The 25039-nt window shown below is 43.3% G+C and overlaps 1 protein-coding gene across 2 annotated transcripts in view; it reads right to left on the bottom strand.

Moving 5' to 3' along the window:
- Window positions 1-673: 673 nt before the first annotated feature.
- Window positions 674-25039, bottom strand: part of LOC128369482 (ATP-dependent 6-phosphofructokinase, platelet type-like) — a 59175-nt gene continuing 34809 nt past the window's right edge. The window contains exons 13-22 of one of the 2 annotated variants that reach the window (XM_053330530.1): window positions 22882-23028; window positions 18864-18934; window positions 17806-17893; window positions 10847-10999; window positions 6619-6783; window positions 3853-3914; window positions 3094-3205; window positions 2209-2308; window positions 2007-2112; window positions 674-848 (exon numbers count right to left, since the gene is read on the bottom strand). In XM_053330530.1, the coding sequence (XP_053186505.1) occupies window positions 692-848; window positions 2007-2112; window positions 2209-2308; window positions 3094-3205; window positions 3853-3914; window positions 6619-6783; window positions 10847-10999; window positions 17806-17893; window positions 18864-18934; window positions 22882-23028 (1161 nt within the window). In that variant the 3' untranslated portion in view covers window positions 674-691. Of the gene's footprint in view, window positions 849-2006; window positions 2113-2208; window positions 2309-3093; window positions 3206-3852; window positions 3915-6618; window positions 6784-10846; window positions 11000-14898; window positions 15052-17805; window positions 17894-18863; window positions 18935-22881; window positions 23029-25039 lie in introns of both variants that reach the window. The other variant, XM_053330531.1, reaches the window with a different exon arrangement.

A 25039-nucleotide genomic window follows, 5' to 3' on the forward strand; every position in this document is an offset into this window, starting at 1 on the left:
GTTGCTTTTTTTTACAATCAAAGATGATAAATAACTTCTCCTCGGTGTGAACAAGCTTGTGACCTCCCTCCCTCTCTCTCTCTTTCTTTCTCTCTCTCTTTCTGGACACATTCGCTCTTTATAAAAGCAGCTCGTGGGTGTTAGGGGTTTACATTATAATGACGGGGCTCAAAAGTGCTGTAGAAAATAAAAAGAAAAAAATATATAACATTAGCTCGGCGCTTTTTTTTTTTTTTTTTTTTTTTAATGGATCGCCTTTGCCTTTAATATGCATTTAACAGCTCAGCTAGGTTGCTTTAAAAACAAACAAAAAAACAGGTATAGCTACATTTCCAGGACTAAAACTGAAATACAGTACGTAATTAGGAGTGTGTATTGAAAATGCTAATGCTAACTTAGCTACTTACTTACTACTTACTCTTAAAAGGAGCTCTAATCCAAATGTTCTACCTTCATCATTTCATTATATCATCTAAAATATAGATTCCTTCTTTAAAAGTGCCATGACTTTACCATATATAATAACTCTTCTTTTTATTTATTTAATCTACCTTTTTAATTTATGTGCAGTCAATCAGTGCTCAGTCAGTCATTGTGAGAGTTAGCCGTCACTGCTGTGTTTTCTTTTTTTTAATAATCTTGCTGGAGTGAGTGAAGCTGTTTCTCTGGCAGTTAGAGTGCAGCGCTGCTTTCAGATGGCCGACGAGGTTTTGCTCTCTTTGGCTCTAAACCGGGTCACGTGTTCCAGCTGGCCGGAGTCGGACACGTCGTAGCTCGTCTTGTACTTGGCCAGGATTTTCATCAGAGGACGGAGCTTCAGCCACCACTGCTCCTGAGGGATCCTGTGGCTGGAAACACAACACACAAAAATGAACTTCCTGTCTGCTCAGAAGTGATTTTAAATCTAAGAAGGAAATTTAAAAAACCTGAAAATGATGCTGATGATGAGTTACAGTATTGTGGGTAGTGGGTATATGGACCTTTTTCATGGCAGACTTAATATTATTATTAATATTAGTAGTTACAAAATTATCTGCCATGTTCAAGATTCAAATAGTACAAACTTAAATTTGTGTTAAATACATTGACGGTTAGGGTTAGTTTTAATTTAGATTAGTTTAATTTAAAAGAAGTAACAACAACAAAAAAGACCTCAAAGGCAGAAAGTGAAAAATTCAGATTGGAAAATGAAGAATATTGAGAATAGAATAGAAAGACAATATTATAATCAAATTTAACACCCTTGTATGATTTTATTATAATTTCAACTTTTGAGGTCATTTGTTTGCTTTCAATTAATTTTTATTTTTTAATTAAATTGTGTTTATTAGATTCAATTATAATGACACAAATGTAATCCTATTCAAAAGTATCATCAGCTAAATGTGTGATCATTCATTTATAATTTACTATAATTAAAATTACATAGTACTACTGTACATAATGTCAGTTTCATTTTATCAACAATAACAGATACACACTTGACGGGACATTGTTGCAGATCAGTATTTTCATTGTGATTAATTAATTGGAATATTTAATAGCAAGTGAGATTCATTAGAAAACATATTTAACTTCACATTGTTCACATTGTAGTCAGGATTGTTTACGGCTACAACTAACATTTTTAAACTTCCAATTATTTATTGATTAATCAATCATTCATTTTGTCTGAATATTAAGTTTTTATTATCAGTAGTCCAGATCAAAAGTATTTATGATCATGTATGACAAAGAAAAGTTTAAAATTCTCACATTTAAGAAACTTCAACCACTGCAGAGTTTATATTTTACATTAAAAAATAACACAAACTATTACTCAACTGTGAAAGTAGTTGCTGATTAACTTTCTGTTGATCAATTAATCAACTAATTGCAGATTTAATTGTGTTGACTTGCTGCCAAACAAGTTAGGACAGTATATCATCCCAATTTTGGATTTAGTAACTGTGAAATTAATCCATTTCACATGAATTCAACAGACAAACTTAATGAGTCTTTCTTACACAAAGTCAGTCTCGTCCCTCAGCTGTGAGACGGGCTGGAAGACCATCGCTCTGCGTCTCATCCCCAACAGACACGCTGTCTCCTCAGAGTTAGCAAACACTCGTCCTGCATGTGAGACAAGCAGCAAAGTTTAGATCCAATCACAGACATGGACTCATAATATGACATAGCAAACAGGAAATGATGTCGTTGTTGTTTCACCTCCTTTATAAGACTCCTTGAGCGTCTGTGTGATCCACTGAATCGCTTTAGCAGCAACTTTGGTGCCAAAGTTTCTATCGAATGGAGACGGAGCACCTCCCTATAGATAGAAGAGAGAAGAACATAGAGTTTAATGACATGTGGTGCATGCTGGGATACAATACAGCAAAACATGAGCAGGGTAAATATCATGGGTAGGTTTATCTCATTTGAATTAACTCAAGGGAGGGAGGGAGGGAGGGAGGGAGGAAGGAAGGGAGAAAGGAAAAGAGGAAGGGAGGAAGGAAGGAAGGAAAGAAGGAAGGGAGGAAAGGAGGAAGGAAGAAGGAAAGAAGGGAGGAAAGAAGAAAGGAAAGGAGGGAGGAACGTAGGGAGAAAAGGAAAGGAGGAAGAAGGAAGGAAAGGAGGGAGGAAGGAAGGAAGGAAAGAAGGAAGGAAGGGAGGAAAGAAGGAAGGAAGAAGGAAAGAAGAAAGGAAAGGAGGGAGGAACGTAGGGAGACAAGGGAAGAAGGAAGGAAAGGAGGGAGAAAGGAAAGAAGGAAGGTAGGAGGGAGGGAGAAAGGAAAAGAGGAAGGGAGGAAAGGAGGGAGGAAGGTAGGGTGAAAAGGAAAGAAGGAAGGGAGGACGGAGGGAGGGAGAAAGGAAAAGTGGAAGGAAGGGAGGAAAGGAGGAAGGAAAGGAGGAAGAAGGAAGGAAGGGAGAAATTATTAAAACTATCAATACAGACACTTTAAGGAAGCCATCATTTCTTACAGCCAACTGAAAGGCATCCACGAATGAATTCAGCTGATGTAAATGCATAGTGTGTGTGTGTGTGTGTGTGTGTGTGTGCGTGCGTGTGTGTGTGTGTGTGTGTGTGTGTGTGTGTGTGTGTGTGTGGCCGACCTGCTGCATATGACCGAGGATATTCTTCCTACAGTCGAACACTCCTCGTCCCTCCTCGGTGTACAGCTGGTAGATGAAGTCAGTGGTGAAGTTCTCATTGCAGTTCTCATTCCTATAAAAAGACACACACACACACACACACACACACACACACACACACACATACACACACACACACACACACACACACACACACACACACACACACAAAAGGTTAAAGGGTCAGTTCACCAGAATCAAGACGAAAAAAAGTTACCCTACTTTCTATCAGAGCAGCTTTGCACCACTGTGAATCTTTTAATAATGACATCATGCAGGTGTGAACCTTAGCACACAAAGACACACAATGTCACCTACACACTGTCCAAAAAACACACATTTGTCCTATTTCCACCAGACCTCCGTCCTGCTGGGAGCAATTTAAACAGCGTGATGGTGCAGTGGACTAAAATAGCCTCCATAGATGACATGAAATAACATCCGTGAGATGGATTTAATGTCGAATACTAACAAGAACGACTGATTTTGTATCCTTAATTGAGAATAAATTCATTTCTAGTATGAACAGCGTTGCAAAATGTCAATAATTTATATCACTAATAGAGAATATGGAAGTATTTTCCTCCTTTTTTCCTCCCTCGCTGACACAAACACACTTTAATATCCTACAGGCTCAACAGGGAATTAGAAATATAACGAGAAAAGAAGAAAAAAAAAAGAAGCTGAAATTGAAATAGTATGAGAGTGTTGATCCCTCACCTGAGCACTAAACCTCTCTGGATGCTCGTCTTCATCTTCTGCGTCAGATGCTCCACGTTGGCCTGGAAAAAAAGAAAAAAAGACACAAATGGTTGCCTCGCATTAAACCGGAGCGACGTCGACATTCACGTCCTGTAACCTGCAACCAGCAACCAGCGACCTAAACAAGCAGTCGATTCCAGCTGCAGTTCACTCGCTTCGCTCTCCTCCAGTTAACCAGGATGGAGAGATGCAGGGTGAGATTTACACCACCAGGGGGAGCCAGTTTAACCAAGAGGGGATTTAAAATCAATCAAGAGAGGTCAGTTTGGGTGTTAAGGAGCTCTTTCTTTTAAATTCCTATCACTACTGCAATTTGTTTAACCCTCCTGTTGTCCTCAGGTCAAGGAAGGAGAGGAGGAAGGGAGGAAGGAAGGAAGGGAGGAAGGAAAGGAGTAAGGAGGGAGGGAGGAAAAGAGGAAGGAGTAAGGAGGGAGGGAGGAAAAGAGGAAGGAAGTAAGGGAGAAGGAAGGGTGGAAGGAAAGGAGGAATGAAGGAAGGAAGGAGAGGAGTAAGGAGGGAGGGAGGAAAAGAGGAAGGAAGGAAGGAGTAAGGAGGGAGGGAGGAAAAGAGGAAGGAATGAATGAGTAAAAGGAAGGAAGGAGAGGAGTAAGGAGGGAGGAAGGAAAAGAGGAAGGAAGTAAGGGAGAAGGAAGGGTGGTATGGAAAGGAGGAATGAAGGAAGGAAGGAAAGGAGGAAGAAAGGAATGAGTAAAAGGAAGGAAGGAAGGAGAGGAGTAAGGAGGGAGGGAGGAAAAGAGGAAGGAGGTAAGGAGAGAAGGAAGGGTGGAAGGAAAGGAGGAAGAAAGGAATGAGTAAAAGGAAGGAAGGAAGGAGAGGAGTAAAGAGGGAGGGAGGAAAAGAGGAAGGAAGTAAGGAGAGAATGAAGGAAGGAAGGAAAGGATGAAGAAAGGAATGAGTAAAAGGAAGGAAGGAGGAAAGGAAGGAAGGAAGGAAAGGAGGAAGAAAGGAACGAGTAAAAGGAAGGAATGAAGGAAGGAAAAAAGGAAGGAAGGGGAGGTGTAAGGAGGGAGGGAGGAAAAGAGGAAGGAAGTAAGGAGAGAAGGAAGGGTGGAAGGAAGGAAGGAAGGAAATGAGTAAGGAGGGAGGGAAGAAAAGAGGAAGGAAGTAAGGAGAGACGGAGGGGTGGAAGGAATGGATGAAGGAAGGAAGGAGGAGGGAGCAAAGAAAGAGGGAAGGAAGTGAAGAACAAATTAAAGAAAAAGGAAGGAAAGAAGAAACAGTCAAAAGAGACGGGGTCAATTTGACCCGGGAGGACGACAGGAGGGTTAATATAATAAAAGAGGAGTGTTCTGGTGTGCTGGTTTTAAAACAATACTCAAAATACAAACTCTTTTTTTTTTTTACACTAACTTAATTAAATGATCTCCTATGAATGGATCGATAACAAGACGAGCCACGCGCTACGCTGTGACTCATCAACATAAACACCATGACGACCCCGACGCCTCTAATCATCCCGCCCTGATCTGTGTTGATGGGATCTGTCGCTGGTGGAACGAGTGAGGCAGCTCCCAGGTTATTAATAAGCTGCTTCATGCGCACCGACATAATCTGGGTCACCTGTACAGTCCTCCGACATCCAGGCAGAGGCAGTGATGGACGCTCGGAGGCGAAGTGTGAACGGTAATGTGAGATCTGTGGTGGTTTATAAGAGCTGAGGGTGATGTGAACTATACTGGATGGTTAGAATAAAGCTATGAAATATAAAACTAGAGGAGTGATCAACAGGAAACACTCAAAACTGGGTCATTCAAGGTGATGAGAGAGTGTTTAACCCTTCCTGTTGTGCTTGAGTCAAGGAAGGAAGGGAGGAAGGAGGGAGGGAGGAAAGGAAAGAAGGGAGAGAGGGAGGGAAGAAGAAAGGAAGGAAAGGAGGGAGGAAAGGAAAGAAGGTAGGGGGGAAGAAAGACAGAGAAGGAGGGAGGGAGGGAGGAAGGAAGGACAGAAGGAAGGAAGAAAGGGGGATGTAGGAAGGAAGGGAGGAAAGGAAAGAGGTAAGGGAGGACAGAGGAAAGAAGGAAGGACAGAGGAAGGGAGGAAGGAAGAACAGATGGAAGAAAGGAAAGAAGGAGGGAGGAAAGAAGGAAAGAAGGAAGGGAGGAAGGTAGGGGGAGGAAACAGAGAGAAGGAGGGAGGAAGGAAAGGAAGGAAGGACGGAAGGAAGAAAGGGGGATAGAGGAAGGAAAGAAGGAAGGGAGGAAGGGATGAAAGACAGAGAGAAGGAGGAAGGGAGGAAAGAAGGAAGGAGGAAGGAAGGATGGAAGAAAAAAAGGAGGGAGGGAGGAAGGACAGACAGAAGGAAGTAAGGCAGGAAGGGATGAAAGACAGAGAGAAGGAGGAAGGGAGGAAAGAAGGAAGGAGGGAGGAAGGATGGAAGAAAAAAAGGAGGGAGGGAGGACAGAGGAAAGAAGGAAGGGAGGAAGAAAGGAAAGAAGAGAAGAAGGAAGGGAGGAAAGAAGGAACGGAGGACGGAGGGAGAAAAGAAGGAAGGAGGGAAGGAGGGAGAAAGGAAAAGAGGAAGGGAGGAAGGAAAGAGGGAGGAAAAAGAGAGGAAGGAAAGAAAGAGAGAAGGAGGGAGGAAGGACAGAAGGAAGACCCAGGGAGGACGACAGGAAGCTTAACCAGCTGAAGGCGAGATGCTGAACTAAACTCTCTGAACACTCTAAATCTTCTCCTTCCTGTCAGCAGATGTTTGTCTCTCACCTGAAGGTCTCGGATGTCAAACGGCTCCTCGTAGATGTAGACCGTGTCCGCTCCCGCAGCCAGGCCTCCCACGGTTGCCAGGTAACCGCAGTAGCCCCCCATGGTCTCGATGATGAAGACTCGCCGCTTGGTGCCACTGGCTGACTGCTTGATGCGGTCGCAGGTCTGAATCACACACGAGAGCTCGGTTATTAAATCAGAAAAGGCAGATCTGCTTCCAAACTAAATAAAGAATGAATTTAGAGTCATTAAAGTAGAGCTGGAACACTGGAAACACTTTTTAATTTACAGGAAATTAAATTACTCAACATTTACTGGATACAGTTTTATACATTTACTGCTTTTTTTCAATATCACATCATTAAAAAAAATCATATTTTGGGTGGTTAATTAATCCTAAAAGTCTAGAATAGAGTAAATTAAAATGCTCTACTTTAATGCAGATCAACTATGCAGTAAACATGCAGCCATATTTACCTTTTACAGACCACACTACAAGAAAAGGTCAGGAACATGTCACACAGTCCCTGTAGATCATAGTGATGCACAGGTCGACTCTTTCACAGCTATAACACCGACACTCTGAGCAAACTGATAATATAAAAACTACGGCTGTCAGTGTTAACGCGTTAATCGCGATTAGATTAATGCAATTCGTAATGCGTTATTTTTTTTAATCTCATTTTAATGTTGCAAGCCTTTTTGTCCCTTCTACTCCCCCGTAGACGGCTCCTCTAGCTGTAGCGCTATGCTTTGAAGTGGCCTCCTGCAGTAAACCTACCGCGCTGATGGAAAGTAAGAGAGCTACTGGACTTTTGAACGGCTTGTTTAACTTTAAAACACTTCCAGACGCTTCAGTTGACAAGTCAAAAGTAAAATGCAACCTGTGTCAAACGGAGTTTAACTACCACCGGAGTACGTGGAGTTTGAGTTAGCACCTCCACGCTAAACACCCAGGTGCAGCCAAGCCAGCCTCAGCTCCACCAAAGGACCATTTTGGAGTGTGGGAGTCGCAGCAGAGCCGTGATTGATTCCCAGTTAAGACACTCTGGTAAGAAACGCGATTAATCGTGATTAACTATGGAAATTATGCGATTAATCGCGATTAAAAAATTAATCGTTTGACAGCCCTAATAAAAACATATCAACACATTGTACAGCCTGGTTTAAGCTGTTTGGACAGAATATTAAACATTTATCAGAATAAAAAAAAAATCTAACTTTTATTGTGAAATCAACCATCTTTTTTGTTAGTAAAATCAAACATTAAGCATATAAAGCTATAAAAACAGCTTTTATGCACGTAGCTCTACTATTATTACAGACACTAGGAGTAGGTTATAGGTTATATTTGCTTTTTGGCTTTGAGCAGCACCCACTGATTCTTTTCTTTCTTATTATTTCAGTCTAACTTCCGGCTAATAAATAACTTTAACCCATACACATCTGGTTTTATGTTGCTTCCTTTTCCAGGTAGCTACAAAACAGATCCTGAGCTCAGTTAATCTTTTCTTACCTTTGAAAAGTTACAAGCTTTTTTTTCTTTAATTCAGCAGACTGCCGTTACTGTAAGCTTGATGTTAGAGCTGCAGTAAGCAATCCTGTTAAAAGCAGCGAAGAGCTTCATCAGAAATAATTGTTTTCGATGGCTTTATTTAATTTACTTAGGTATTTTAAATTTAATTTTATTGTTTATCTGTTTTTACATTTACTTATTTATTTGTATTAACGTCATCCACCCTGTTTTACTTCCGGGTGAGAGAAGGAACTGTATATGTATAGAGTGACTAATGCGACAGTTGGGGGTGGCAGTGGGACTCCTCTTCTTTTTATTTTACTTTATTTCATTTTTTTAATTTTTATTTTTATTTGTATTTGCTGCCTTTGTCACTTTTTGGGGTGAGGATAGTCGTGAACTACCTGAATTCATTTTGGTTTGGATGGTGGTTTGGATCTTCCTTCCTGTTGTGACATCTTTGTGATACAGAGAGCACAAATATATGAATTTGACTTGTGTTTATTAAAATAATTTAAAAAATCAGCAATTGTTTTCTGCAGATGTAGATCACAGAGTCCGAATGGATAACGATGCTGAGTATATGAATATAACCTGAGAGTTGACCTGTGCATCTCCACTGATCCTTTATTCCAATCAGATGAGTGAAGTCTGCAGAGTCTGGTCTCATTTATCTTCCCAGAAACCCCAAATATATATAAATATATATCATAGTATTGTTATTTTAGTAGCAGACTTCACTCACCTGGCTCTAAACATACAGACAGGTAACAGACAGTTTGACAGACAACACGTCACATTGATGCACGCTTCGAAACACAAACAGCATCACAGCCTCTTTAACCAGCAGCCAGATAAACAGCATGACACCAAAACTGCCTCAAAACCTCAAAACCTCAAAACCTCACGACCGCATTCACTGACATGCAAGCAAAGAGCATCATGGTCGCTGCAGTATTGTACTTCTTTTTTTTAGCATTTCAGCAAACAAGAAAAGGTGTACTCACAGACTGAGACTGGTGCTGGCTTTACTCATTTCAAAAGTTTCAGTAGATGAACTCAGATCATACTTTAATAGGATTCAGTGTTTTCGGGGTATCTTGATAAGCTAACTCATCTAAAGGGTCCTCCATGTTTTTTGGGCCTTTTTTAATCAATAATAAGTCTCATTAGTGTCTTGAAAACTAGCAGTTCTTCATCACTCCTCTCCTCCTCCTCTCTCTCTCTCTCTCTCTCTCTCTCTCTATCCATCGATATCCATTAACATTCATGTACTATTAATGCATTCAATAACCTAAACGTCTTCCCCGGAGTTGTCTGTGCTTTCTGGTCTCACAGGTAATCTGGGCCTGGAGACGTCCGGATGACTTCAATGTGCTTCTCTCTCCTCTATCCTTCCTTTCTCTCCTCCTATCCTCTCTCTCCTCTCTCTTTCCTCCTCTTCCTCTCTCCTCTCCTCCTCTCTCTCCTCCTCTTCCTCTCTCTCTCCTATCCTCTCTCTCTCCTTCCTCTCTCTCCTCTCCTTCCTCTCTCTCCTCCTCTTCCTCTCTCTCCTATCCTCTCTCTCCTATCCTCTCTCTCCTCCTCTTCCTCTCTCTCCTCTTCTTCCTCTCTCTCCTCTCCCTCCTCTCCTTTCTCTCTTCCTCTCTCTCTCTCTCCTATCCTCTGTCTCTCTCTCCTCCTCTTCTTCCTCTCCTCCTCTCTCTCCTGTCCTTCCTCTCCTCCTCTCTCTCCTCTTCTTCCTCTCTCCTCCTCTTCCTCTCCTCTGCCTCTCCTCCTCTTCCTCTATCTCCTCTCCTTCCTCTCTCTCCTCCTCTTCCTCTCTCTTCCTCTCTCTCTCCAATCCTTCCTCTCTCTCCTCCCTGTCTCTCCTCTCTCCTCCTCTCTACTCCTCTCTCTCTCTCTCTCCTCTCCTCCTCTTCCTCTCTCTCCTCTCCTCTCTCTCTCCTCCTCTCCTCATCTCTCCTCCTCTCCCTCCTCCTCTTCCTCTCTCTCTCTTCTATCCTCTTCCTCTCTATCCCCTCTCTCTCCTATCCTCTCTCTCTCCTCTCTCCCCTCTCCTCTCTCTCTCTACTCCTCTTCCTCTCTCCTCCTCTGTCTCTCTCCTATCCTCTCTCTCTCCTCCTCTTACTCTCTCTCTCTCTCCTATCCTCTTCCTCTCTCTCCTCCCTCCCTCTCTCTCTCTCTCCTCTCCTTCCTTTCTCTCCTTCCTCTCTACTCCTCTTCCTCTCTCTCTCCTCTCCTTCCTCTCTCTCTCTCTCCTCCCTCTCTTTCCTCTCCTTCCTGTCTCTCCTCCTCTCTCTCCTCTCCTCTCTCTCTCCTCCTCTTCCTCTCCTCCTCTCCTTCCTCTCTCTCCTCTCTCTCTCCTCTCCTGTCCTTCCTCTCTCTCCTGTCCTTCCTCTCTCTCCTGTCCTTCCTCTCTCTCCTCTCAACCCCAACCGGTCGAGGCAGATGTTCTCCCACTCTGAGTCTGGTTCTGAGGTTTCTTCCTGTTAAAAGGGAGTTTTTTCTCGCCACTGTTGCTCATGTGGGAATGTTGGGTCTCTTTAAAGTTAAAACCTGAAGAGTTCGGTTTAGAACCTGCTCTATGTGTAAAGTGCCTTGAGATAACTCTGCTGTGATTTGGCGCTATACAAATAAAGATTGATTGATTGATTGACTGATTTCTCTGATTGTGTTTTTCCACTGTTCTCTCTCCAATGAGGCCCTTACCTCCACGATGGCGTTGAGGGACGTGTCAGCGCCGATACTGAGGTCTGTACCCGGCACATTGTTACTAATGGTAGCAGGCAGCATGCACATCGGGATGCAAAACTCCTCGTAGTCGGCCCGGGCCTCGTACAGCTGCAGCAGAGACTCAAAGGCCTGATGGTGGTGGCCGTAATAAAGGGGTTAGACCACCAGGGGGCACACTGCATATCTGAGATCACTTCATGTGTGTGTGTGTGTGTGTGTGTGTGTGTGTGTGTGTGTGTGTGTGTGTGTGTGAGACTACACTGTTTTACAGGCTGCTTTATGGTGCAGAGGTGGCTCCCATTGGCTTGTATCCATAGTAACCATGGTAACTGAAAGGTCAGATTGAAACTAAAGCTGTATGCTTTATTCCATACAACAAATCAACTGTTTGCATTAAGTGCTATATATTCATTTATGAATTCATCTTCAAAGCATAGAGTTGTAAAAATGAGTCAACAGGAAATAAAAGCACTTTTTGCATTTTTGTACAAACAGGAAATGATGCAAAATGTGCCGCAACAGACTAATAAATATAGCTGACCTTGAAAAGACAAAGTTCACTAAGAGAAGGCTAAATGTATTTTTTAAAATATTTATTATTTATTTTTTTGGTTTCTGATTTTGGAGCACATTTAACTATTTATATATATATATATATATAACTAATGAGAACTCTGTTTTCTTTATATTTGGACATTTGATTGATCAGATTTTGTCGGGTTAACATGAGATACAACCTAATACTATCAATCTGCTGTAGATCATTTATTTAAAAAGTAAAACCTGACACTGCTTCCACACATCGTCACTAAAATACAATTATACTATGAAAATGATTCAACGCATCCTGGTGGAAACACAACTCATAAAATCCAAAATATATTAAAAATATGAGTGGAACTGTTTTACTTTAGGTGCAAATGACATAACAAGTAACATCAAATTAGGATTTTTTACATCTAATTTTCCACTCCTGCCTGTTTAAGGGTTAAGTAAGCACTGTTTAAGGTCAAATACTCAGCAACTAAACATCTACAACAGAGTTTTTACATTATGAGTGTGTGTGTAGCCGTCTCAGTCCTTAATTAAGCTTTAAGGCACTGTAACACACTACTGTATGTAACAGCTGAGCAAACAGAAGATACTGATGAGTCAGTGTAGTCAGCTCAGTTTGACGGTTAGCCATCAGGACACAAGCAAAGGGAGCCAAAGATGCAGCTCTGCAACATGTATGGCCTGCAGTGTGTGTGTGTGTGTGTGTGTGTGTGTGTGTGTGTGTGTGTGTGTTGTTGTTGGCTCTCTCCGAGTGGCCGTAGCTTCTGCTTCCCATTGGCTGACAGGGAGATGGGAGACGGGATGGGGAAGGGTGTTGGGCTGAGTGAGGCTGAGAGGGTCAGAGGGGCAGGAGGGAGGGAGAGGGGTGGGGGGGGGGGGGGTGGAGTCGCCCTGGCTGACATATATGAGTGTTGACGCGACAAGATAAAGATGGAGGTTGGACTCCAGAAGCACTGACCGATGTTTCCTTTTATGTCCAAGAAGCAAAAGGGCCTTTTTTTTTGCAGACTGCATTTCAGTGACGCTGGATATCTACGTTGCCTTCATGTAATAATCATCATGGAGGGGCAACGGACTCTGTGCTGTTTGGATGACAACGAGGCAAAGACCGCCTTCCGCCCCCCCCCCCCCTCCCACCCCCCATCATCTGCTTTTTCTGTTTACCAAACAAACACAAAAGATGGCCGAACGAACACGAAAGAGCCACGCGCCAAAAACATGCCACAACACGTCACTGCATGCCCCGACACTTACCTGGGACTTCAGCTGAGCGGCTCGCCTCCTCCAACCACAACCAGCAACAAGGGTTGTTTTTTTAATTGTTAGTGCATTGATATTAGTCTGATTTTGCATATTATTGTAGCTTTATTTTGAAATTCTTATTTTATTTTGAAGGGCCAGTTTGAAAAAAATCTGTTAACCCTCCTGTTGTCCTTGAGTAAAGGAAGGAAGGGAGGGAGGAAGGTGGAAGGAAGGAAAGGAGGGAGGAAGGAGGGAAGGAAGAAGGAAGGAAAGGAGGGAGGAAGGAGGGAGGGGAGGAAAGGAGGGAGGAAAGAAGAAAGGAGGGATGGAGGAAGGAAGGAGGGAGGAAAGGAGAGAGGGAAGAAGAAAGGAGGGAGGAAAGAAAGAGAGAAGGAGGGAATTAAGGAAATGAGGGAAGGAGGAAGTAATGGAAAGAAGGAAAGGAGGGAGGAAGGAAAGGAGGGAGGAAAGAAAGAGAGAAGGAGGGAAGGAAATGAGGGAAGGAGGAAGGAAAGAAGGAAGAAGGAAGGGAAGGAGGAAAGAAAGAGAGAAGGAGGGAAGGAGGAAGGAAAGAAGGAAGAAGGAAGGACAGGAGGGAGGAAAGAAGGAAGGAAAGGACGGAGGGAGGAAAGAAGGAAAGAGGGAGGAAAGAAAGAGAGAAGGAAGGAAGGAAAAAAGGAACAGTTAAAAAGGACAGGGTCAATTTGACCCGGGAGGACAACACGAGGGTTAAATTTAAAAAGTTGAGGATGAGTTCCCACTCTGAATTATTATATTTGACTCTTTATCTTTTTATTCTAAGTGTACTCTACCACCACTATTTACTGCCTTTATGATACAGTTGTGTTTATGTGACAGCGGAGGGTTACGTCAATACTTTCCTTTACGGTCTACAGTATGTGAATCCTACGTTGGGGGTTGGGTGGGGGGTGGGGGGAGGGGGGGGGGGGGGTGGGTGCTGAGTGTGAGGCTGTCGGTGTTTACACTGATAATATAACAGCCTACTGACACTTTACAGCAGGCAGGGCATCTCTAACATTTCTCTCATGCCTCCCTTAGGAAGCCAGAATAATAATAATAATAATTAAAGCTGCAAGCTAGTGATGAACGGGCCCTCGCTCGCTCCAGTCTTATTTCAATGATATAAACCATTAAACTATTAAAAAACAAGACAAATTAAATGGAGTTTAATTGTATTTCAATGTGTTGAAATTACACAACACTCCAGCTACACTTTCAGGACTGTCTTTGGTATATTTTAATATTTTAATTAGATTATATCAATAATGATTATCACCTATTTTTCTTTTCTTTCTTGTCAAAAATCACTCCATCTTGTACTATATCTGTATGTAATTCTGCTTTCTGAATAAATGGATCTTGATAGCCTTGCTGGCATCAGATCAATAACACTGATTTAATGTTTCTCCCCAGAATGACCCTAATAAAAAAAAGCACCTTTAACCCTCCTGTTGTCCTCGAGTCAAGGAAAGACGGGAGGAAGAAGGAAGGAAAGGAGGAAGGAAGGAAGGAAGGAAGGAAGTAAGTAAGTAAGTAAGGAAGGAAGGAATAAGGATGAATGGAAGGGAGAAGGGAAAGAAGGAAGGAGGGAGGAAGGACGAAGGAAGGAAAGGAAGGGAGGAAGGATAGAAGGAGGAAGGGAGGACAGAAGGAAGGAAGGAAGGAAGGAGGGAGAAAGGAAGGAAGGAAGGACAGAGGAAAGAAAGAAGAAAGGAAGGAGGGAAGGAAAGAAGGAGGGAGGGATGACAGAAGGAAGGAGGGAGGAAGGACAGACAGAAGGAAGGAAAGAAAGAAGGGAGGAACAGTCAAAACAGACGGGGTCAATTTGACCCGGGAGGACGACAGGAAGGTTAAAGACCCTTGAAACCTAAATAAAAGGATTCATATTTCAAAAAATAAAGCACAATATGGTTAATTCCAATTTATAAATCATAATTTAATTTAATCTTAACTATTTTAAGACTTTTAAATGATCAATCCATGTCTGTCACAACTGCTAAATTTAGTATAATATACCACAGACTGATGTTTTGCAGCTATCATCTGGCCCCGTGATAAAGTCTCATCAACCTTCTGCTTGTTAATGTGAGGAAGCGAGCGGTCAGGATCAGCGAAGCCCCACACTCGGACAGGCGTGGGTGATGTGTGTGCGTGTGCGTCTGTGAGCACGTGCACACACACACTCTCACACCCCCACGGCCCTCACTTACATCAGTAATGGCATTCAGAGCGGTGTCTGAGCCAATGCTGAGGTCTGAACCAGGTATGTTGTTGGAGACGGTGGCGGGGACCATAACCATGGGAACACACAACTCGTTATATTTGTCCCGCGCTGAAGAAAGCTCCACCAATCCCATGTAGGCCTGCAGCAGTGAGAGCCAGCGTCTTATTGGTGGATGTACAGGAAGTTCAGACAAAAAAGGGGAGGGGGGGTATGATGTGTGGGAGGAGGAGGAAGAGGAAGAGGAGGGGGAGGAGGAGGAAGAGGAGGGGGGCTAGTGCGAAGGACATAGCAGAGAGCTCGGTCGGGGGGGGGGGGGGGGGGGGGTCAGGAGCTTTTAGAGACGAGTGGATGTAAAGGAAGACGAGGGGCTCATAGAGGAAGACGAAGGGCTCGTAGAGAAGGACGAGGGGCTCATAGAGGAAGACGAGGGGCTCACAGAGGAAGACGAGGGGCTCACAGAGGAAGACGAGGGGCTCATAGAGGAAGACGAGGGGCTCATAGAGGAAGAGGAGGAAGACGAAGGGCTCGTAGAGGAGGACGAGGGGCTCATAGAGGAAGACGAGGGGCTCATAGAGGAAGAGGGGGAAGAGGAGGGACTCATAGAGGAAGACGAGGGGCTCATAGAGGAAGAGGACGGGCTCATAGAGGAAGAAGAGGGGCTCATAGGGGAAGACGAGGGGCTCATAGAGGAAGACGAGGGGCTCATAGAGGAAGAGGAGGGGCTCATAGAGGAAGAGGAGGGGCTCATGGAGGAAGACGAGGGGCTCATAGAGGAAGACGAGGGGCTCATAGAGGAACAGGAGGGGCTTATAGAGGAAGACGAGGGGCTCATAGAGGAAGAAGAGGGGTTCATAGAGGAAGAGAGGGGCTCATAGAGGAAGACGAGGGGCTCATAGAGGAAGACGTGGGGCTCATAGAGGAAGACGAGGGGCTCATAGAGGAAGAGAGGGGCTCATAGAGGAAGACAAGGGGCTCATAGAGGAAGACGAAGGGCTCGTAGAGGAGGACGAGGGGCTCATAGAGGAAGACGAGGGGCTCACAGAGGAAGAGGAGGGGCTCGTGGAGGAAGACGAGGGGCTCAAAGAGGAAGAGGAGGGGCTCATAGAGGAAGAAGAGGGGCTCATAAAGGAAGACGAGGGGCTCATAAAGGAAGACGAGGGGCTCATAGAGGAAGACGAGGGGCTCATAGAGGAAGAGGAGGGGCTCATAGAGGAACAGGAGGGGCTCATAGAGGAAGACGAGGGGCTCATAGAGGAAGAGGAGGGGCTAATATAGGAAGAGGAGGGGCTAATAGAGGAAGAGGAGGGGCTTCAGCCTACTTCTAGGAAGAGCCTGGATCACAGGATACTGCAGCGAGAGCGATGGCGGGAAGGATAAAAAAAGGTTTTGGGAGGGGAATGTCTACTGGTAGGAGAAGCTTAGGGGCGGCGGGGGGGCGGCGGGTCAGGGGGTCAGGGGGGCAAAGGGGGGTCAGGCCGGTCACAGCGGACAGTGTGAAACACAGGAAGTAGACGATGTCGCTCCACACACAGAGACACGAGGATGGGGACGAGTTCATTTCCTGGTCAAGCTGCTAAAGTCAAAAAACGCTTTTTGAAAAATAACATCACTTTTAATTTATAATTAATTAATTTAATTTATTATTTTATGAATCTATTTTATTGTTATTTATAGTATTTTACATTTTATTTTATTTTAGTTTAGTCCAGGGGTGTCAAACTCATCTTCATTCAAGGGCCACATACAGTCCAATTTGATCTCATGTGGGCCGGTCCATTAAAAAGATGGAGGGAAGGAGGGAAGGAAGGAAGGAAGGAAGGAAGGAAGGAAGGAAGGAAGGAAGGAAGGAAGGAAGGAAGGACAGATGGAAGGAAGGAAGAAATTGTGAGAGGAAGGAAGGCAGGAAGGAAGGTAGGAAGGAAGGAAGGAAGGAAGTAGGCAGGAATGAAGGAAGGAAGGAAAGGAAGGAAAGGAAGGACAGATGGAAGGAAGGAAGGAAAGGAAGGACAGATGGAAGGAAGGAAGGAAGGAAGGAAGAAAGAAAGGGTGGGAGGAAGGAAGAAAGAAAGGAAGGAAGAAAGAAAGGAAGGAAGGAAGAAAGGGTGGGAGGAAGGAAGGAAGGAAGGAAGGAACAAAAGAAGGAAGAAAGAAAGAAAGAAAGAAAGGAAGGAAGGGTGGGAGGAAGGAAGAAAGAAAAAAAGAAAAAAGAAAGAAAGGAAGGAAGACAGGGTGGGAGGAAGAAAGGAAAGAAGGAAAAGAAGAAAGAAACAAAGGAAGGAAGGAAGGAAGGAAGGAAGGAAGGAAGGAAGGAAGGAAGGGAAAAAAAGACAGGAAGGAAAGTGGGCCGCCTTAGACCCCTCGGCGGGCCGGTTCTGGCCCACGGGCCGCATGTTTGACACCCCTGGTTTAGTCTGTCGAATAACACAAACGACTTAGGGAGAGTTTCCAAATATGAGAAACTTGCTCTAGTTTTTGTTTTTATTTAAATTCAAATCATCATATTAAGATTTGGCTTTGCAGCTCGACCGTAAAATGATAACCAAGGAGAGAGCCTATAACATTTAAATGTGTCTTAATTGTATTTTTAGACAGCACATGTTTTTGTAAATTGAAATGTTATACAAGACAAGAATCAGTGAGAATGAAATGAAGTCAATGTTAAACAACACAGGGAATCAATAAATGAGCAAACAGCTAAAATAAATCTAAACTATGACATTAATTCACATTTATCTTTTCTGATTACTCTTTTATATAATTATCAGTAGCTTATTGAAATGAGGACAAAAGTCAGAATAATAAGAATTGTTAGCTGTTGGTGATAAAACATGTTCAGAGAGATAAAATATTATGAAATTATTATAAAATATTGAATGAGGCAAAGTGACGTTACCTCGAATCCACCGATGACGAGCAGAGCGTTGATGTTATGGATCCTCATCTGCTCAGCGATCTTATCCAGATGTTTGCCTGGAAGAGTCCTAGCACACACATGAGGGAATAAGGGAATAGTTTAATAATAGTATATCACATTTAATATTATATAAGGTTATCAGTGACCGAAAGAACAAGATCGCGGGTACAAGCGGCCAAAATGAGCTTCCTCCGTAGGGTGGCTGGGCTCTCCCTTAGAGATAGGGTGAGAAGCTCAGTTATCCGGAGGGAGCTCGGAGTAGACCCGCTGCTCCTCCACGTCGAGAGGAGCCAGATGAGGTGGCTCGGGCATCCAGTCTGGATGCCTCCCAGACGCCTCCCTGGTGAGGTGTTCAGGGCCCGTCCCACCGGTAGGAAACCCCGGGGAAGACCCAGGACACGCTGGAGAGACTATGTCTCTCGGCTGGCCTGGGAACGCCTCGGGGTCCCCCTGGAAGAGCTGGACGAAGTGGCTGGGGAGAGGGAAGTCTGGGCTTCCCTGCTTAGGCTGCTGCCCCCGCGACCCGACCCCGGATAAGCAGAAGAGGACGGTACGGTACTGTACGGTTAACAAAATAATTCTGACTAAATTACTCAGACTAGCCATGAACAACCACACAATGTTGAATTTCTAAATTATACTGCAGGTTAATGATTGAAATGCAAAGTTAATGCAAGTTTTCTTTTTTTCAGATGACTTAAATTAGCTGAGGATGAAGTGGAAGTCATAAAGAATTCAAAGTAATGTAGACTAGATTATATTTCCAGAGGTTGGCATGTAATAAAATATCTCTAATGCTTCTTAAGAACAATTTATTTAATGCTTAACAACATACAACATTTGTTGGTTAAACAAAGAAAAGCAGCGTCCATTTTTTCCAAAATCCCAAATTTTCCTCTGAAGATGAACTTTGAAGCTTGAATGACAGAAATCTCAGGTCTAAAACTAAACAAATACAAACTGCAGAGACAAAAGATTCATAAAGGTAACTTAACTCATCCTCACTGTGTTATATATTTGTGACTGCAGTAACTCACCTTTTGGTCCCTAGCAGGGATCCTCCCTGGCCGGTCCAACCGCCTACGTCTCCCCATTTAATCTCCTTGATCTGATTTAAAAAAACAAAACACATAAAAATATAATTACTATTCATATGTCCCTTCATTTTCTGGACTTTACTCTCCTTTCTTTACCTTGCAAGTACTGAACTTCAATATTTCCTTTTCAAGTGATACAATCAGGTCACATTGGTATGTTTTAAAGTTATTAAGACAGCATTTTTTATATATTTGATCTTTTTTATTATTTTTATTTATTTATAGTTATTTATAATTATCACATTGCGAATGAAGTGCAATGCTTGATATGATTTAAAAAAAACAAAACATACAGTGTCGTAACTTTTCATATTTTCCTCTTTTTTTGGACTTTATATGCTGTTTTTACAATTATATTAATAATCTGTTTTTAGGTGATATTTCACTATAAGTATAATTCCTATGTCAATAACAAACTATCAACAGTATTGTGGAACTACTTTCTACCAAAGAAATAGTCTCTAGGTAACTATATACTTATCGTATATATTATATAGACTGATAGGCAAACTGTGTCTTAAAAAGAGACGTTACTGCAAGACAGCATTTTATATATATTTGATCCCTTTTCTTTAAAATCTTTTTTTTGGCATTTTTGTATTTATAGTTATCATAATTATTACATTCCCAGTGAAGTTTACTGTTTCAGTGCACTGCTTGATCACATTTTCCTCTTTTTTTGACTTTATATGCTGTTTTTACTTATTGCATCATCTAGCACACAACTGAGACACAACTGAGGAAATAAGTGAATAGTTAAATAACATTATAGTTAAATCCACATGTATATCACATTTAATATTATTCAAGGTTAATCACAATTATTCAGATTTTTCCTAAATTACTCAGACTGACCGTGAACAACCTATGCTTATACTTATCATATATATTATATGGATTAATAGGGCAGACTGTGTCTTAAAAAGAGACGTTACTGCTCAATTATTTAAATATAATGTTTCAATGCTTTGAGCTCTATAAATAAACTCCATTATACTCGGATGAGGGTTAAAATCTCAGAATCTGGACAATTGAAATCACCTCCAGCAGAAAGAGTGACACATGTTAGCATCTCATCCTCTCTCTCTCTCTCTCTCTCTCTCTCTCTCTCTCTTATCTTGTATCCATCCTCGTCATCATGCTGTTGTTACTGTTACTGTACATGTGTAGCTCTTCATTATAATCACTGTCCCACTTATTATAGGTTTTATCCAGGGATCACGGCTTCACTCTTCAATCACGTCTAATCCGCTGCCACCCTCTCTGCAGCTGTGTGCAACATGTGTGTGTGTGTGTGTGTGTGTGTGTGTGTGTGTGTGTGTGTTCATCTGAGGAAAGGCTTGCATGCAATCAGCAGAGTACGACCTAGACGGAAGCACGTGAGGGAGTGAGTTGGTGTAGTTAGTTTGGGAGCGGAGTAATTGGCTTACAGTAAGCAGCATTGTTTATCTGGACACACTCATTCTTATCGCTGTTGCCGAGTGAAGCAGAGAGAGAGAGAGAGAGAGAGAGAGGGGGAGAGGGAGAGAGAGAGGGGAGAGGGAGGGAGAGAGAGAGAGAGAGAGAGAGAGAGAGAGAGAGAGAGAGAGAGAGAGAGAGAGAGAGGGAGGGAGGGACGGAGAGAGAGAGAGAGAGAGACAGACAGAGAGAGAGGGAGAGAGAGAGGGGGAGAGAGAGAGAGAGAGGGAGAGAGAGCGAGAGAGAGAGAGAGAGAGAGGGAGGAGGAGTGTGACTGCAACCGGCACTTCCTGCTCCGTGCCACTGCTCAGGAAAGTCATTATGACCTCCAAGGAATTGCTGCTCACCTCTGGGTTTACTTTAGCTCTCAGCAGTGGCTGCTACTAGTCAGCTTTATAGATAAAATACAAGTGTAGAGCTGACGACAGATGTAGTAAATGCCAGAAATGATAGAGAGGTGCAGCAAGGGAGAGAAAAAAAATCATGTTTTAACCCTCTTGTTGTCCTCGAGTTAAGGAAGGAAGGGAGGAAGAAGGAAGGAAAGGAGGGAGAAAGAAGGAAGGGAGGAAGGAAGAAGGAAGGGAGAAAGGAAAGGAAAGGAAGGAAGGACGGAGGAAATAAGGAAGGAAGGAAGGTAGGAGGGAGGGAGGGAGAAAAGAGGAAGGGAGGAAGAAGGAAGGAAGGAAAGGAAGGAGGAAGGAATGGAGGAATGGAAAGAAGTAAGGGAGAAAGGAAAGGACGGAAGGATGGAGTAAATAAGGAAGGAATGGAGGAAAAGAAAGAAGTAGGGAGAAAAGAAGGAGGGAGGGAGGAAGGGAGGGAGGGAGGGAGGGAGGGAGGGAGGGAGGGAGGGAGAAAAGAGGAAGGGAGGAAGAAGGAAGGAAGGAAAGGAGGGAGGAAGGAATGGAAGAAAGGAAAGAAGTAAGGGAGAAAGGAAAGGAAGGAAGGATGGAGTAGATAAGGAAGGAAGGAAGTTAGGAGGGAGAAAGGAAAGGAAGGAAGGATGGAGTAAATAAGGAAGGAAGGTAGGAGGGAGGGAGGGAGGGAGGGAGGGAGGGAGGGAGGGAGGGAGAAAAGAGGAAGGGAGGAAGAAGGAAGGAAGGAAAGGAGGAAGGAAGAAGGAAGGAAAGGAAGGAAGGTAGGAGGGAGGGAGGGAGGAAAGAAGGAATGAGGGAGGGAGGGAGAAAGGAAAAGAGGAAGGAAGGAAAAAAGGACAGAGTAAGGGAGGAAGGGAGGGAGGAAGGAGGGAGGGAGGGAGGAAGGAAGAAGGAAGGAAAGGAGGGAGAAAGGAAAGGAAGGAAGGATGGAGTAAATAAGGGAGAAAGTAAATGAGGGAGAAAGGAAAAGAGGAAGAAAGGAAAAAAGGACAGAGGAAAGGAGGAAGGAAGGAAAGAAAGAAGGGAGGAAAGAAAGAGAGAAGGAAGGACAGACGGAAGGAAAGAAGGGAGGAAGGAAGGAACAGTCCAAACAGACGGGGTCAGTTTGACCCGGGAGGACGACAGGAAGGTTAAATGTTTACTCTGCTGTGGTGTGAAGTTCAGGTGAATATAAAGCTGCTCATTCTTCAGTAATGTGAGAACTGAACGTTTACTCAGCGTGACGTAATGTTTATTTAAGTCAAATAAATTTCTCAAGACCTTCGTACTCTACAAGACCAGACCTGTGTCGTCATTAAGCTTTTGTTGTCGCTCGTTTAGGAATGCCATTCTGCAGAGTTTACTGACAGGAAACAAACATTAACTGCAACATGTGTAATCTTATTTATGGGCTATTTGCACTATGCATTATGCACTGTGCATACGGAGGCCACGCCCCCTACACGCACTGTGCATACTGAGGCCACGCCCCCTACATGCACTGTGCATAGTGAGGTCATGCCCCCTACATGTACTGTGCATACTGAGGCCACACCCCCTACATGCACTGTGCATTCCTCCGTCACATGCACAGATGATTTCTACAATTCTGGACCACACTTTTGAGCCCAGAGCACACAACTTGAAGCCAGACTTTTGAGCCTGTGGACTGCACGAAGTTCATTTTTGAGTAATATTTAAATCTACGTTCATGTTTTTGTTCTGTTTGATTGTTCAACTTGATCATGTTCAACTTATAAATAAATCTGTTTTAATTGTATTATTTTGCTTATAACTAAACAATTATTTTTGCTTAGATATGATACCTTTCCACTAAATTACCCCCAATTGCCATAAACTCCTATAAATTCCCATAATTCCCATATAAATATACCAGAAATTTTCCACCCCTTTGCAACCCTAGTTAGCCTTCATGATAAAAGAAACTTTATTTTGTAGAATTCCCTTATAAGACTGACAAGAAAGTTAGAAAATCCAGAGGGTTTCTTCTCTCTCTTCACTTCTATCTACTCACTCCTGATTTCCCGCCTGGTTTAGAAGACAAAACCTTTTCCTAAAACTATGAATCTGCAGAGAATTATGCTCTCATGGTCAAATCTACTGTGCATCAGTGTCACTCTTACCTGTCCCTTGTAGAATCCCTCGAAGCCGTCGCTGACCGCAAACATTTTGTGGCCCTCAGTGATTCCCACTCTGACTGCAGAACGCACAGCGGCGTTCATACCTGCTGCAGGTGCCCCGACGTTCAACACCGCCACGTTGAAGGTGCTCTGAGGATGACAGAAAACACAAAGTCACACATATATATATCATACTCTTGCTGTCTGTTACAACATCCCCAAGCTTTGTTACATTTTAAAACATCTTCACACTTCAGGCATAAAATCCAACGTACAGTCAGAGCATGTATGAAGCCAGGTTTGAATGAGATGGTATATCAGCGATGAAGAGGAGCAGTGTTTCCTGAGGCATGAAGAAGAGAAACTATTTTCAGCTGTGTATCCTTCCATTTTTTTATCAACAGTATTATTTAGGGCTGTCAGCGTTAACACGTTAATCACGATTAGATTAATGCAATCCATAACGTGTTAATTTTTTAAAATCTCATTTTAATGTTGCAAGCCTTTTTGTCCCTTCTACTCCCCCGTAGACGGCTCCTCTAGCTGTAGCGCTATGCTTTGAAGTGGCCTCCTGCAGTAAACCTACCGCGCTGATGGAAAGTAAGAGAGCTACTGGACTTTTGAACGGCTTGTTTAACTTTAAAACACTTCCAGACGCTTCAGTTGACAAGTCAAAAGTAAAATGCAACCTGTGTCAAACGGAGTTTAACTACCACCGGAGTACGTGGAGTTTGAGTTAGCACCTCCACGCTAAACACCCAGGTGCAGCCAAGCCAGCCTCAGCTCCACCAAAGGACCATTTTGGAGTGTGGGAGTCGCAGCAGAGCCGTGATTGATTCCCAGTTAAGACACTCTGGTAAGAAATGCTTTACATTAAGGGCTTAAAACTGCCTTCAAATGTAAAATAACAGGATTTTAAACATGCAATTCAAAACGCGATTAATCGCGATTAACTATGGAAATTCTGCGATTAATCTCGATTAAAAAAATTCATCGTTTGACAGCCCTAGTATTATAATAACTGTGAGAAATAATAGTTCTTCATGCCCGTCAGGACAGCTGATCATCTCCACCGCCTCATAGTACCATCCATGTCTCGTTAACTGTAGAGGAGCCGGGCTTTGCCTCAGAGCAGGACAGCGGCAGGCAAAGATTACCTCGCATGCAAAAAAAGCTACATGCTGCTACAAGATGCAACGAAGCAGCAACTTCCACTGAAGATTTCCACAGTCGGATGTAATCTTTCCAGTGTTTTTCGTGCTTTTCGGACTTGAATCAGTCGGTCAACTGTGTGCTGTGACCTCCAGAGTTTGTCGACACGATGCACTGCGGGCGTACAGCAACTTTCAACCCCAACTTCCTGCAGCAACTGAAGTCAATGATGGTGCACTTCTACAGCTCCATCAGATCATGGTCGACCCCTCCTACCCCAGACATAAACTTTTTTTTCTTTTAAAGATTTTGTTACCATAGACACCTTTATCTATCAGTAGACCAACAGGAAACATGGGAGGGAGAGAGAGGGGGGGGGTAACATGCAGCAAAGGACCTCCAACCAGGATTCGAACCGGGGTCAGCTGCATATATGGCATGCGCTCTAACCACTCGACCACCTGCGTACCCATAAACTTTTGAAACAAGTCCCTCCAGCAAGAGGTTTTAAGTGTTTGTCAAGACCAAAACCTCACACCACAACAACAGCTTCTTCCTGTCTAGAGTCGGCTTCATCAACAAGGATCGGGACCCCCACTGACTCAGACTCTATCCCCCTCCCATGGACACTACACATAATACTAATAATCTTATATTTGTAGAACATATGCCATTTACTCCTTTTTTTTCTTTTGTTTTTTTAATTGTATGTTTTTATGCTTCCAGTAAGTTACTGTCAAATGTTTTTTTTTAATGTAAAGCATATTGAGTATAAAATGTGCTATATAAATAAAGCTGCCTTGCCTTACCTTCACTTCATGGGCTTCCCGTAAATTCAAAATCCTCCTCCTCACCTTCAAAGCTCTTAATGGTCAGGCCCCATCATATCTTAAAGAGCTGATAGTACCTTATGTACCTACCAGAACACTGCGCTCCCAGCATGCAGGACTACTTGTGGTTCCTAGTATCTCTAAAAGTAGAACAGGAGGCAGAGCCTTCAGCTATCAGG

The sequence above is a fragment of the Scomber japonicus genome, chromosome 12 (assembly GCF_027409825.1).
Source record: "Scomber japonicus isolate fScoJap1 chromosome 12, fScoJap1.pri, whole genome shotgun sequence".
Classification (NCBI taxonomy): Eukaryota; Metazoa; Chordata; class Actinopteri; order Scombriformes; family Scombridae; genus Scomber; species Scomber japonicus.